Below are 13359 nucleotides of genomic sequence, written 5' to 3'. Positions count from 1 at the left end.
CTCTGACAGAGAAGAAATGTGGAGTAGAAGTTTCCTTTGAGACTGAGGCGCCAGTTCTGCTTTGCACCTGCTGTTCAGTATGTTTTCAGAAAGGAATACCTTTCACTTTTAAGGACTGAATAGTTTAATTCAGGATAGGTAAAAATCTGTCAACATGCCAGACATGTGAATTACCTAGGGAGTTAATAAAGAGGCATTAGTAAAAATTTATGGAAGCAGACCACTGAAAATATTCCGAACTACTTATGTAGCAGTTCTCAGAATTTTGTTGTGGTAATTTTTGAGATCAAAGGACAGTAAGTAAATAGACAGCTCCATTTTTGTTAGTTCAAATATATTTTGCAAGTACTGGTATTCTCACCACAGCAAATTCATGGTTGTAAGTCAATGTAAGGTAAATACCATAAAAACTTAAAGAAAGATGACTAGATGTAAGTGGAGGACATCACAAACTAATTCTATTTTCTCTTTGTCACTGAACTTAGCAAAGAGGAAAAGATTAGATGTTAATCTGAATTGATTCTCTTTTCTAGGTCCAAAGCAGGAATTTTGGAAATCATCCGCTGTTTAGTCTTCATAGGTGCTTACGAGCTTGGCTACTTTAGGAGTCATTTTTCCTTCTTGGGCTATGCATATGAGGTAAGACATTTATTTTAAAATGTCTGTGCTTATTATTCTAGATTTTTTTATCTTTCTCCAGAAAAGAAACACTAAACATTTGCATTTTGCTTCCTTATTTTTCATTATGCTATTTGAATAGAGTATGATTTTTTTCTTATCTCATTATTTTTCACTTTTTATGATTATTTTGTAAGAAAATTATTCCAGTTCACTACTGAGATGCCAGTTATCCTTGGAAAAAGAATGCATTTACCACTTCTTGCAAAAATAATTTACTTGTGATCACATGCTTTGAAGTGAATAATAGTAATGCACTGCTGATTTTCGATTGTTTAATTCTCCTTTAATGGGAGAAATATGAAAATTCTTGGAGGCTGGAAGACTTAAATATAACGTTAATCCTGTGCCTCAGAAGCAGACTTTTAGCCATTGGCAAGGAGTGGATACAGGACAAAATAGACCTATGGTCTGATATGTGTGGTTACTTTTGTGTTCTTAGCATTCACTTTTATCCTCTTCATGCCTTTTGCTTTTTATTATTTTCATTTCCAGTACAGTTTGTATTTCATATCTCTTTTAATATTATCACAATGAAAAAACAATAATCATTGTTAGTATTCCTATCTGAACAACATAAGCTACTTACTATTGGTTACCAGGAAATAATGGTTATTCGTAACCAACAATGTTAAGAATGGTTGGCTGGATTGGTAGAATCTCATCAGAAAGTTAATCTTTTGGCTTAAAATCAGAAAAAAATGAAATTAAACAGTAGGAATTTAGACTCAGGTTCAGAATGGTTCCTTTGACTTCAAACATGGAAAATTTATAGCATCTTTCCCAGTTAGAAGTCGTCTCGCTTCTCCTGCTTTTCTAAAAGAAATTAAATTAGAAAAATTTAAAAAAAAAAAAAGTCTGCTGCTGCTGTGGGTCTGGGAGGTTTTTCTGGGGTTTTTTTGGGTTTTTTGTTTTGTTTTGTTTTGTTTTTGTTTTTTTTTTGTTTCGCTTTTTTTTTCTGCCTGTGTTGGAAAACAATATCTATTAGACAATATTTAAAGCTAGATAAATGCCAGTAATTGAGAATTGTTTCATTACTTCCCTGCCCCCCTTGTTACATTGTCAAAGGTGTGGTGTGTAAATCGAAGGGTTCTTGAATTCCTTTGATAAGAGTCTGCAAGAATTTAGCAGGTATTTTAAGAGGTTTACTTAAATATTATTTGAAAATTGCTTGTAAAATTTCCTTAGTAGCCTAATACAGTAGAAGGGCTTGAAGTGACAAATTCTAAAATTTTGGAACAATTTACCTTGCCCTTGAGACATAGCTTTCAGACTTGAATTATTTGGCTATTCAAACTGAACTCTGTGAGAATTATGTCATTATATACACCCTCAATACCTGCCCTGCTGGTATTTTTATTTATATATATTTATTTATATATATTTTTTATTCATATATAAAAATGTCTCTTACTAAGAAATGAGTAGAAGAAAAATATTAGATTAATATTCCTATTGTTTATAGGGAATTCTATAGCTTCCTTTTCTTTCATGAAGAAGAAAATAAAATGAAGTGGTTCTTGCTCTGTTCTTTATATGTTTCTGTCATTAAAAGAAATAATTCATTGTCATCTTGAGTTCTTCTCTACTGTACTTTCCTATACTTTCTTCCTTGTGTTTGTTCCTTCATCCTTCATATTACAATTCTTTTTTTAGTCTTTTGTTTGCCACTGACTACGTAGCCCATTTTTTACAAGAAACAGGACTACTTCTACACAATTTTTCTTTGAAAATACTGAAAAAAATAAGTGTCTTTCAAATAATTTGCTCTTGGGCAAACCAGAATAGGTATTGTTTCTGAGTGATGCCAGTATTTTCACCCTTGACATTTTCTCACAAATCAACAATTTCATTATATTAATAGCTTTTGTGATCATACAATAATAGAATAGTTTGGATATGAAGTATAAAGATCCTCTAGTCCAATCCCCTTCAATTAGCAGAGACATCTTCAACTACATCAGGTTGCTCTGAGCCCCAGTCAACCTGATCTTGAAAATTTCCAAGGATGAGGCACCTACCACCTCATTGGACATTTTTTTCCAGTGCTTCACCATCTTCACAATAAAAAATGTTCTCCTTTTTGCAGTCTGAATATTTGTAATGAACTTCAAAATGTCCCTCATTTTAAAATGAATTACCTACTTTTAAAATAAATGATCCACTTTTGCTCCCAGTGTATTATATGCATGGTAGGCATGTTCTTATGGGTCTAATAGAATTTGTCAGGAGATTTTTCAGTTCATGTTAAAAAGTCTTCAAACAGTAATGTCTTGCCTCAGTATTGACGTGATCATTTTGAAACAGCAGTACCAGAAAGCATAGGAAATATATAAACAGATGGTTTCCCCAGAAATTAGGTCTAAAATTTATCCTAAAAAATGTTTCTGTTCATCATTCGAAGTTGTTTATCCTTCATAACATAATAACATAGGTAATCTGCTTGATTTTAAACTTCCTTTGCTCTGTTTCACTTTCAAGTTCTCTTACAAATTTTAAGTGTAAATTGAAACATTTAATTAATAATTTTGTTTTCCTCATGTAAATATCTTGTCTTTAACATACATTTATATTTAACTGACTTTGGTCTTTTTAATCTAATATTTCTAGTAGTCATAACCAGAAATATCCTCGAAGATGTTGTCTTTACATCTTCATCCTTGTGTGTTACCAAATTAACAATTCTTTAGTAATCCATTGTTAAAGAATGAAAGCACAACATCATGTAAGAGGGTTTGTGTTGACTTTTTCTATAAATTAAGCCTTCAAGGGCATGATTACTTAAGGATAAAGAAGTGTTTTAAGAATCTAACAAACAATTCTTTCTCAGAATTCTTAAGTTAATGGTGCACATTGCAGCAGATAAGTGCAAGACTGATTTTACCAACAGCATGTTCAATAATGAGGGATAAAGTATGTTACTGTTTTCCATATGTGTGGGGGATTTTCTGCTACTATGTTTCATATGTTCCTATTTCTCAGACTACTTTAGGATCAGTAAAGATTTCTAAAGAACATAGCCTTGCAATACTATTTGAAGGGTATTCTCATTGCCAAAAATAGCTGCTTTAAACTGAAAATTACTGTGTTTGGCTCATAAGGAGACTTGACAATTATCTGAATTACTGCATTGGAAGAACACCTTCTGAGGGGAAACTAAGTGGGAAATAAAGAAGAAATGAGAGAAAACTAGGGAGCCAGTTAGAGAGGGGAGAAGAACAGAGGAAACAAGGAGCAAGCCTTTCCCACTTTGTGATTAGATTAGCTCAGGTGGACATGAAAAAAGCATCTGATGATGGCAATCTGAATAGAAGGAGCAGTCTTGCCCTCTGGCTCTTACCCTCCTTGCTGTCTTGCTAACTGGCTTTGCTAGCAGGACTGACTAAGCCAGACAAAGATTTTTTTCAGGTAAGTGATGCAACTTGCTGTGGAGCAAGAAAGTTTCTTAATGCTGGGGCTCAGGGAAGGAGGAAGCAAAATGATGTTATAGTTGTGTAAGAAAGAAAGACTTCTGCTAAAGCTGCAGTCTTAATATGTTGTTTTCTATGTCTACAGTCAAGTAAAGCCAGCATTGACTCCATCAATGCTTTGAAATTGTGTGTTACCAGACTTGGTTCCTTATGAAAATTATGTTATTTTTCTGATAATTTAAATGTATTTTCCTCCCTGCTATTGTATTTGAATTCATTATATGATATACTCATGGGGATCCCTCCCAGTGTCCTTTTCTTCTCCAAGAAAATAATTTGAAGCTATCATCACTACAAAAGTGACCACAGGAGGTGGAACAGTGTACATTCCTCAGCATGCATTTTCTGTTCCTTTTCCTGTATATATTTCATATGGATGATTAGGTCAATGTGGAAGGGGGAGTGATTTTTTTTTTTGTTGTTGTTTCTTTGTTTGAGGTTTTATGTGTTATTTGTTTATTTAAGAAAAAAGTAGTGATATATGAGGAAATTTTTTTATCTTAAGAAAATTATTTTGTGGGTGGAGGTCAATAAAAACCTCGGTGACAGGGAATATATTTGACTGGTTTGAAGACCTGGTGTGTTTCTTTTGAGAATCTGTGCTGCCACATCCTATATTAGTTAGCTTTCTTTAGGCTGATTACTTCATGCCTGCGTAATGTGATGATTGTGTGTATTACTAAAGCCAAATCACTTTCTGTCAGACTGGGCCTGGAGCCTCCTAACCACCTGGAGGTAGCAGAAAACATTGCTTGTGTGTTCAGTTATGTGACAGTTCAGCAGGCACGATATGTAAAAATAAATCTGTGATGATGGTCCACCTCTTTAAAGAGTTTCCATCCAACTGCACTGGTTTGGCACCAGCCAGCATATTCCATGAGCTGAATTTGGTCAAACACTGGCTGTTATTTGACAGTAGTACTAATGAGGAGCAAGTAGAAATGAGAGCCATTGACATGTTGTTGGAACTCTTGTTTTAAATATTTTCACCAACTCTCATAGTAGCTGCAACTCAGACTTAAAATAAGAGGCTAGGAGTGAGGAAGAGGGAGGAGGAAATAGATGTCTGTCTTGATGTGTTTATCTTTTACCTTTATTGTAACTAAGGCATTGTATCTAAGAGTTAATCTTTTCATCCTTCTGCATCGCAACTTAATGAGCTGCCTGGCTATGCCACGTTGGCTGGCATGTGTTAATTTACAGGTAGGAAGGACAACAAATCTAGGGCAACTTGAGTGGTGGAAAAGAGAGAAAAAGGGAGGTTTTATACATGTGTGATGTTTTAAATTAATAACTTGTTTTCTTTTCTATGTGGGTATGTGGTACATTAGAAATATAACCAGCTTTGGAAGATATACAGAATCTTGTGCTGCAGGGTGTAATTCAGCCCTTAACTAATGAAGGTAGAAATGAGCTTTATTGTGGTCAAATAGCTTATTTGCTCCTCCAGAGTATCTAAGCATGGTAGATGCATCTGTTCCAAAAACTTTTGGAGACATTATTCTGTACCAAATGGACTGTTTCCCTAATCTTTGATGCAATTCTGGTATTTCTTATGGCATAGAATCTAATTGGTCTGGATAAAATATAAAATATCTCTTTATTAAAAAACTAATTTACACTGTATCATGTGTTCTACAGAAGTCCCTCTTAATGTGATATATTATCACACTACTTATTTTTCCTTTCATCATACAAAGAGCTGCTGTTACCTCACTTGTTTCTTAGTATAATTTACCAGTGTTGGAATACTGACTTATGAATACAGACATAAAACAAACATTTACTCCTAAGAACTTATTTCCACATCAACGATAGTTTTCTGCTATGTAGCATTTTTTCTTGGTCCCTCGTTACGATCATCTGTGCCACATTTCAAAGAGCCGCGTGTCCCATATTTGGTTTCCATTAAGGTGAAAACTCCATGCCCTGTGCTGTGATTTATGACCTCAGCATTTATGCAGTCTCTATGCCATAACTAGATTGGCTGGTGTATTTCAAATATATTTTAGAAATGAAACTGGGGATGGAAGGAAACTCTGCTGCCTATGATAAAAAGCCTTGTCAACACACATGGAATTAAACAAACACGCGTTGTAATCGTTTTTTTCTATGTTAGCTTCATTCAGAAAAGTTTGCTATGCCATGCAGTGTATCCCAGGGACTGGACTTTTAATATTCTTGACAACTGCCCTAAGGGGAATAATGTCCCTTAGAAAAAGTCACAGTAAAATCTGGCAGTAGATTAAGTTAGTTTCCACTTAGGTGTGACAGCAGAGTCATTACTGATTTTAGACTTAGCCAGTTTGAGAGTCAGCTTCACCACCATCAACTAAGGACTATGATGTATAGTTCCAGATGCTCTGGCCAATTGACCGTAAAATTGCTCTGCATTTCTGGCAGAGCAGTTGAGCTGGAGCTTTTAAAATCTCCACTCCCTGAGCTCAACACCCTTCCCCCTCTGCTTAAAAGCTGCTCATTATTCTTCTTCTGCCCGCTGATCTTGGTAAAAGAAAAACTTCTGGAATCAATTAGAAGTGTCTGCGCTTGATGAGATTTGCACGTGAGTTCGGAATTGCGAGGCTTTGATAGTGTCAGCCAACAGCTGCAGTTTCAGGTGGTAAATCTGGGAAGGAATTTTCCAGGGTTTATTTACAATCATAAAATAAAACAAAAATCAAGACAAGTTGGAAACCATCTAATGTGTTGTTAAAATGAAGCCTGAATTGGGTTATATAGTTATTTAAAAAAAAAAAAAAAGTAAACTGGCAGTTTATTATCAGGATCTTTTCAATTACCTTGCAATTACTAGGCTGTACAGAGCAGCTGTAATAAAATGCAAGCTATGGTCTGCTTGCTGTAGTTTTACCTATGAAAGAAGCATCTGCTATTACTTTTGTCACTTTAATTGTTTGACAAGACAAGGAGGTAGTCATACTTAATAGAAATCAGAAGCATGCAGCCAAAGATAAAGCAAAGTAGTTCTCTGAACATAGAAAATACATCTTAACATATACTGACTGAAATTTTGTGTTTTCTTTTGTCAACACTTGCTCTCATAAACTTTATTTTCTAACCCTTCTTATCCCAAAGCAGTCAGTGATTAGCATGTAGCTGTATGCAGTTTGCATTTTAAAAGTGACAGCCATGCCAATGAGATTATTAATGTTCAGTTGTCTATCTGAGGGTGTCTGCAGAAATGAAGCTCTAGTATTTCACACATCTTGTTACTGATGTAATTTGGTTTGTAAGTCAAAGCAATTTTTTTCTGTAAGACAGTAATCCTACAATCCCTGTCAAATTGCACTCTTTTCTACATCATAATAACACATGGATAATGATAAAGATCTCCATACTAGCGAATCACTTCACTGATATTAGTCCCTAGTGACAACTGACATATTCCACATGGGTAGATATTTGTCTGTGTAACTGTAGTTGAAGTACTAGAGTTTTTTTTTTGGGTTTTTGGTTTTGTTTTTGGGGGTTTTTTTGTTAATGCACAAATGCATGAATTTGTTTCATACCCTGTATTTCCACATATGTGAAAGACTCATGCTGACAGAGCTGTTGCTTATTGATCACTTTGCACTCTCATAAATGTTACATTCAAAGTTGATTTAAAATGTCATGTAAAGTACATTGCAATGTCAAAGAGTCAAAGGCAGGGTAAGATGGGCAATTCGTGTGTCCTGGATGAAAGACATTGGCTTACTTGTGGAGATTCCCCTTCCACACAGGTCATGTGAGGAGAAGCAGAATATGCGGTCTGAGGAGTGCAGAAGGGCTCTCCCAGCCATGAAGAACACCCCTGAGTGGGCAAACTCCAGCTGCACTGTGCATGGCCAGTGTGTGTGTGTGTGTGTGTGCTCCCTGGGCTGTCTTTAGCCCATCAAGCTCACCCACATATCTGGGCTTGTCAGCACAGCATGATACTCAAAATTAGTAGACTCTTTTCCAAAACTAGATAGCTTACCTCCAAAACTATTGTAAAAGGCAAGTTACATGAATTATCCTAAAGACAGAAGAGTGGTATCTCTGTTCCCAAGACCACAAATACAAATGACTTAGTTTGAATTTTATCTTCAAACATGATAGGCAGAGGGATTGAATTAACTTTTAAGAGATAAAAGCTGTAGTGAAACAAGCTGTTTCTGATGTGGAAAAGATCTGGGTTTGGCACATACAAGGTGACCACAAAGAACCAACCTGGTATTTAAACTATTTTGGATATTTCTATCTTGTACAGTTTAAATAGAGAAACCCCAAATATTAAAAATACATACAGTCCGGGATTACTCAATATTTGCATCTTGCAATGGAAATGGTAGCAGACTCTTCTTCCCATAAATGTCTCTCCCTACATCTGGAACAGTGAGCAGCTATGAAAACTTAACATTTCTACAACAGAATTTTTTTGTAGGACACACAGATTTGGAATTTAATTTAGCTCACTGGAAATCCTAATCAATATATTTGTGTAGGAATGCAGAAATTAATTCAAAATGTTCTATAATATGTTTTATTACTTTTTAAAATTATAAATGCTATCTTCTGCTCAGTCTATTTTTTTCAGAAGCTTCTTGTGAACACTAAAGGAAGAAAAGCATAGTAAAAGTTGAACCTCTGTTTTCCTATTAGCAGCACCTGAAATAACTACAGAGACTGAAAACTAGTTCATGACATCTGGGCAATTGCATGCTAAATTCTAACCAGCCAGTGCCTTTTGTCTAAAGTGGGCAATAGATCAGTAAGATAAAATCAAGCCATTATATGTGCTGTGATTTATTTCCTTTATTACTGCCTTATTACATCATTCCCATGCATAAGTTCTGTTTTCTATGATGTTTAGAGTCAGGGCATAGGAGTATATAGAGAAAGCAACAATGCTATATTTGATTTTATATGTGGGTATTACGCAGCCCAAAGAGAATGTTTTAAAATTTCCTTTTCTTGCCAATGCCAAATAAAAATTGCCTGATGAAAGAAGATTAGCAAATGCTGTGTTTAACAACTGATTACCAAATGCAGAACACACAAAACACTTTGTATGTTTAAAAGTTGGAAATAGGTGTTATGAGAAAAAAAGTAAATATAAAGCTCTAGTTATCACTTGAAACCAAGGCAAAATAATACAGCAACCCTCTATAGAGTCTGGGAGTGATCACATCTGTCCTGACAGAATTTGTTTGGTTTATCTTCATGTGGAAACCATGAAATGTTTGAATAGGTTGTTTATTTTGCTGGTTGGAAGCTAATACAGTTGAAGATGCCTGGTTTCAGTTTGAACATTCCAGATTTTGTTTTATGGAGAAAGGGATGCTATATTTTTTCCCTAGCTATTACCTGAATTCATTGCACATCTGCATGTTACTATACCTCTCTACATCTATTAATTTATCCTGGTTTTGGTTTCATGTAGTTTGCCTACAAAGAGTGGTCAGATACTAGGAAACAGCTCTAAGTGGTAGTGAAGCAGGATGCTGAGAGGCAGAGTCTGGCCATTAACTACATTGTTTTATACCTACATCATAGCTCTTCCCACTTCCTTTTGAGACCAGCTAGCGAGTTTATCACATTTTAGGGAAGATACCTGTCATTGCACATACATAAAAGAGCCTATCCTGCTTGTGCTTGCTGTGTAAGCAGTGAGTTGAGTTGCCATAATCATGGCTGAATTCCTGGTCAATTCTTTTTTATGGTCTTATAAGTGAAACCTATTAGTGAAAAAGTTACCTTATTTAGAGAAGTCAGGAGGGGGTTATATATACAAATCTTTTAAAGTTCTTTGTCATTTTCAGCTGAGAACATTCTAGCACAGGATGAGAAGTGTTCTGGACTGTAATTCCAACATCTTTTTGGGCTATCTTTGCTTCTAATGAAAGTGTTGCCCTAAAGTGAATCCATTCCAAATGTATCTTTCTGTATTGTGTGTGTGGGGGGTGATCAGCTCCTGGGGTTATCTGAGTCTTGTTAAACTGCATCCTCAGACCATAAAACATGTAAAAAGCAGGAATTCATCTGTCAGACTTGTGAATTGGACCTAAAAATGTGTTACCAAGATACCAACTACTGAGAAGAGCCTCTTGCTAGAAGCAACTTGCTAGTATTTGCCTTGCCTTCTGGATAGCAGTCTAAAATATACAGTTCAATAAAAAAACATGGCATATGCTTTGATATGTTTTAACAACTACTGAAAATAGCTGAGACTTTTCTGAATAAAAGGATACAGAATTCCTTACTCCTTCTCTTCCCTTTTATTACTTTTGCTTTTTTTTTTTTTCCTGTGTGTGAGAAATGAAAAGATATTAAAGGAAAATGGAGAGGATTAGGGAAACTTTTTCTAGTTCTCTAACCAAATCAAAATAAAATTAAACCTATAAAATATTTTCAGGTCCATGAAAATTGGAAATCACTTTTTATACAAAATGTTAAGACAAACATAAACAGGTGTGAGATTCAAGGTGAGTAGTTAGAATGTTTCATCCTACCTGGGTTGATACACTTATTTCACTTCGGGTTTTTTTTGTTTTTTTCACTTCAATATTATAAAGTAACAATAGTCAAATAGCAGAACAAATTATTGCAAATAGTAGAACAAATTATTGCCTGAAACAAAAGCATCTCAATCAAACTTCCTGGTTTAAAATAAAGTCAAAAATCTTCAATTTGCTTTGAGTTCATTCATCTTGAAATAATACATTTCAAGAAAAAAATTCTTTGTTTCAGTTGTCCAATCTCTACTTTTAAGAGCAGAGAGAGATAAGTGAGTGTTTTGTCTGAGGGACTATCTGAGGATCTTGCTGTTGAAAGTAAGAAGCTTTTCATTGACAGAGAGATATTTGAAAAAGCAAACACATCTAGTTTTAACACACTCCTGGGTATTGCTAGGACTTTAGTGCCTTGGATTCAGGTCGGCTTTTTCACACTGATTTTTTTAGTTACATTACTCAAGGGTAGCTCATCTGAAACAGATAAGGAATTCTAGAGTATTCTGATTAAGATAGTGATAGAACCAATATTGTTATATAGCTATAATTGTATTATAAATTGGTGCAATCATAATTTGATGTTTTCAGGACTCTTATTGGACTATTTATCACCTTCTAAGTAATCGCTAATTTCTGCCAAGTTCTTATAAAATAGTCTTAATCCACTAAATGAATCAAATCTGTTCATTCCAGTGAACTCCTGACTAGTGGAGAGTTAAGAAGGAGGAAACAGGTTCTTTAGTGGATCCAGGTTTATTTTTTTGGCTTTGCAAGCTCTCTGGCTTTCACAACTTATTAGCATCAAATAAAAATCAAAACCATCGGATTGCAAAAACAACAAAAATAATAGCTGTGAAAGCAGTGTGCAGGCAAAACTGGTCCATTTTTCTTAGACAGTCCAAATAAAATCTGCCTGAATAACTACTTTGAATCCTCTACTGTTTTATTTTGATCTTTTGAGGACTAAGTTGCATGATCTTCATGATTTTATTTTGCTTTGTACAATAATTCATACTAATAAACTCTACACAGAAGCATATTTGGGCATATATGCCAGTAATTTCAGAGAACCCATAATAGATTTGGCAGGAGAGATTCTGCTTTTCAGAACTGTACATGTGTGGACAAATCTTTGCCACTTGGCTTAGACAGAGTCTTTGGAATGTAAATGCTCTTTGGAAAACTGTTGTTGAAAGGGAACCATGTTGTTAGCTTAATTGCTAAGAAACAAGCTAGGCTTGATACCCTTCAAAATTCTGCTGAATGACTCCTCTTTCAAGGAAAACAGAAAAACGGTTGTGCCTTCAGTCCAAAGTGTGGTCCTTTGGTAGAAAGATGGGAAAATTTGTTCCTATCAAGTATATTATCAAACAGACAAAAGATTAAAGGTGTAATGGAAAGGAAATGTCATGAGGGATGGCAGGCACAGACTGTCCCCAGACCATGCAGGGCACACCTGGTCCAACGAGTACCTGTAATGGTCTAGGAGAGAGGGTAAAGGTGGAAAGCAGGGAGGATCTGTACATTCTCCCAAAGGCTGTTATTACTTCATTTGTTAAGGATCCGAATTATTAGATTGCTCATGGGAGCCCACTCCTACAATGCTGTAGAATTCATGTTTTTCAGAGTGGGAAATAGAGAAGAACCTTGGGTTTGTATGGCATTATCTGCAATTATTAATTATCTTATTTTGAATCTTTCCAGCCCACATGCCCTGATTTCTAAAGTCTTTAGACAAGTCCTTGCAGGCAGATTATCTCTGTAATTTGGTGACAATGTCATGGAATCATGGTCAGACACACAGGCACACACTTACCTTATTTTCTCAGTGGTCATGAGTTGCTGAATCAGTGATTTAAGCCTAAATGTGATGTTGGATTTTCTGTCCTGAATTACAGAGGAGACATTTCTATTGTTATTATTCATTAGCATAATTTTTTTTCCTTGAAATTTTTATGAAGTTGTCAAAATTGCAGGTTCAGCTAACGTTGTATTAATGCCAGGCAAGAGTGCTGTATGACTGTTCCCCAGCATCATTTCCCTATTACAGCTAATGCAGTCCATCTCACTGAAACCAAAAAGCTATTGCCAGTACACCTCTTAAATTATTCTCAAGCTGCCAGCTGTGCCATTTGCCTTTGATCCTTTCTTTCATGGTAATTGTCGTACTGAAAGGTAAAACTAAAATATATTCTGTACCAAGAGCCACCTTTTCATACTTCTGGAGGATATTTGTCCTCACGAGATTGCTGCAGATTTTACGTACCATTAATAGTCTTCTCTATGTGCTATTGCTGCCATCAAGTGCAATTATATAATTATGCATGTGTAACTATTCATATACAGTAATTTTTAAGTAATGCCAGCTCTCTGGAGCTCCAGTGTTTTCTTACTGCTTAATTTAAAAATAACACTTAGCATTACATGAAACACATGAAACACCTCATTGTTATATTTTAATGGGAGCTAAAAAAAGGAAAATTCTGGTTGAATATGCACTTTGAAGTGTGTTGCTGACCAGAAGAATAGATTGCCTTGTTAATAGATGAAATTTGGTAGTTTAGTGACTTGCTTTCATGGTTTATTTACTATCTGATAACATAATTGAAAAAAACCTGTGGAGTTGTCAGTGTAAACAAATCTTTCCAGCAGGGAAAACAATTATATTTACCTTACATTTGTTATTATGTGCAAAGAAAAATATCTCCAAGATGTTCTTC

General features: G+C 35.1%; 1 protein-coding gene across 2 annotated transcripts in view; it reads left to right on the top strand.

Moving 5' to 3' along the window:
* The window catches only part of AGMO (alkylglycerol monooxygenase), a 185672-nt gene that overhangs the window by 106947 nt on the left and 65366 nt on the right, over positions 1-13359 (top strand). For both annotated transcript variants that reach the window (XM_059466938.1, XM_059466930.1), the window contains one exon: positions 534-639. In XM_059466938.1, the coding sequence (XP_059322921.1) occupies positions 534-639 (106 nt within the window). The remainder of the gene's footprint in view (positions 1-533; positions 640-13359) is intronic.

Source organism: Ammospiza nelsoni, chromosome 1 (assembly GCF_027579445.1).
Source record: "Ammospiza nelsoni isolate bAmmNel1 chromosome 1, bAmmNel1.pri, whole genome shotgun sequence".
Lineage (NCBI taxonomy): Eukaryota > Metazoa > Chordata > Aves > Passeriformes > Passerellidae > Ammospiza > Ammospiza nelsoni.
The sequence above is the reverse complement of the archived record's forward strand: the minus strand, read 5'-3'. Positions and strand labels throughout refer to the sequence as shown.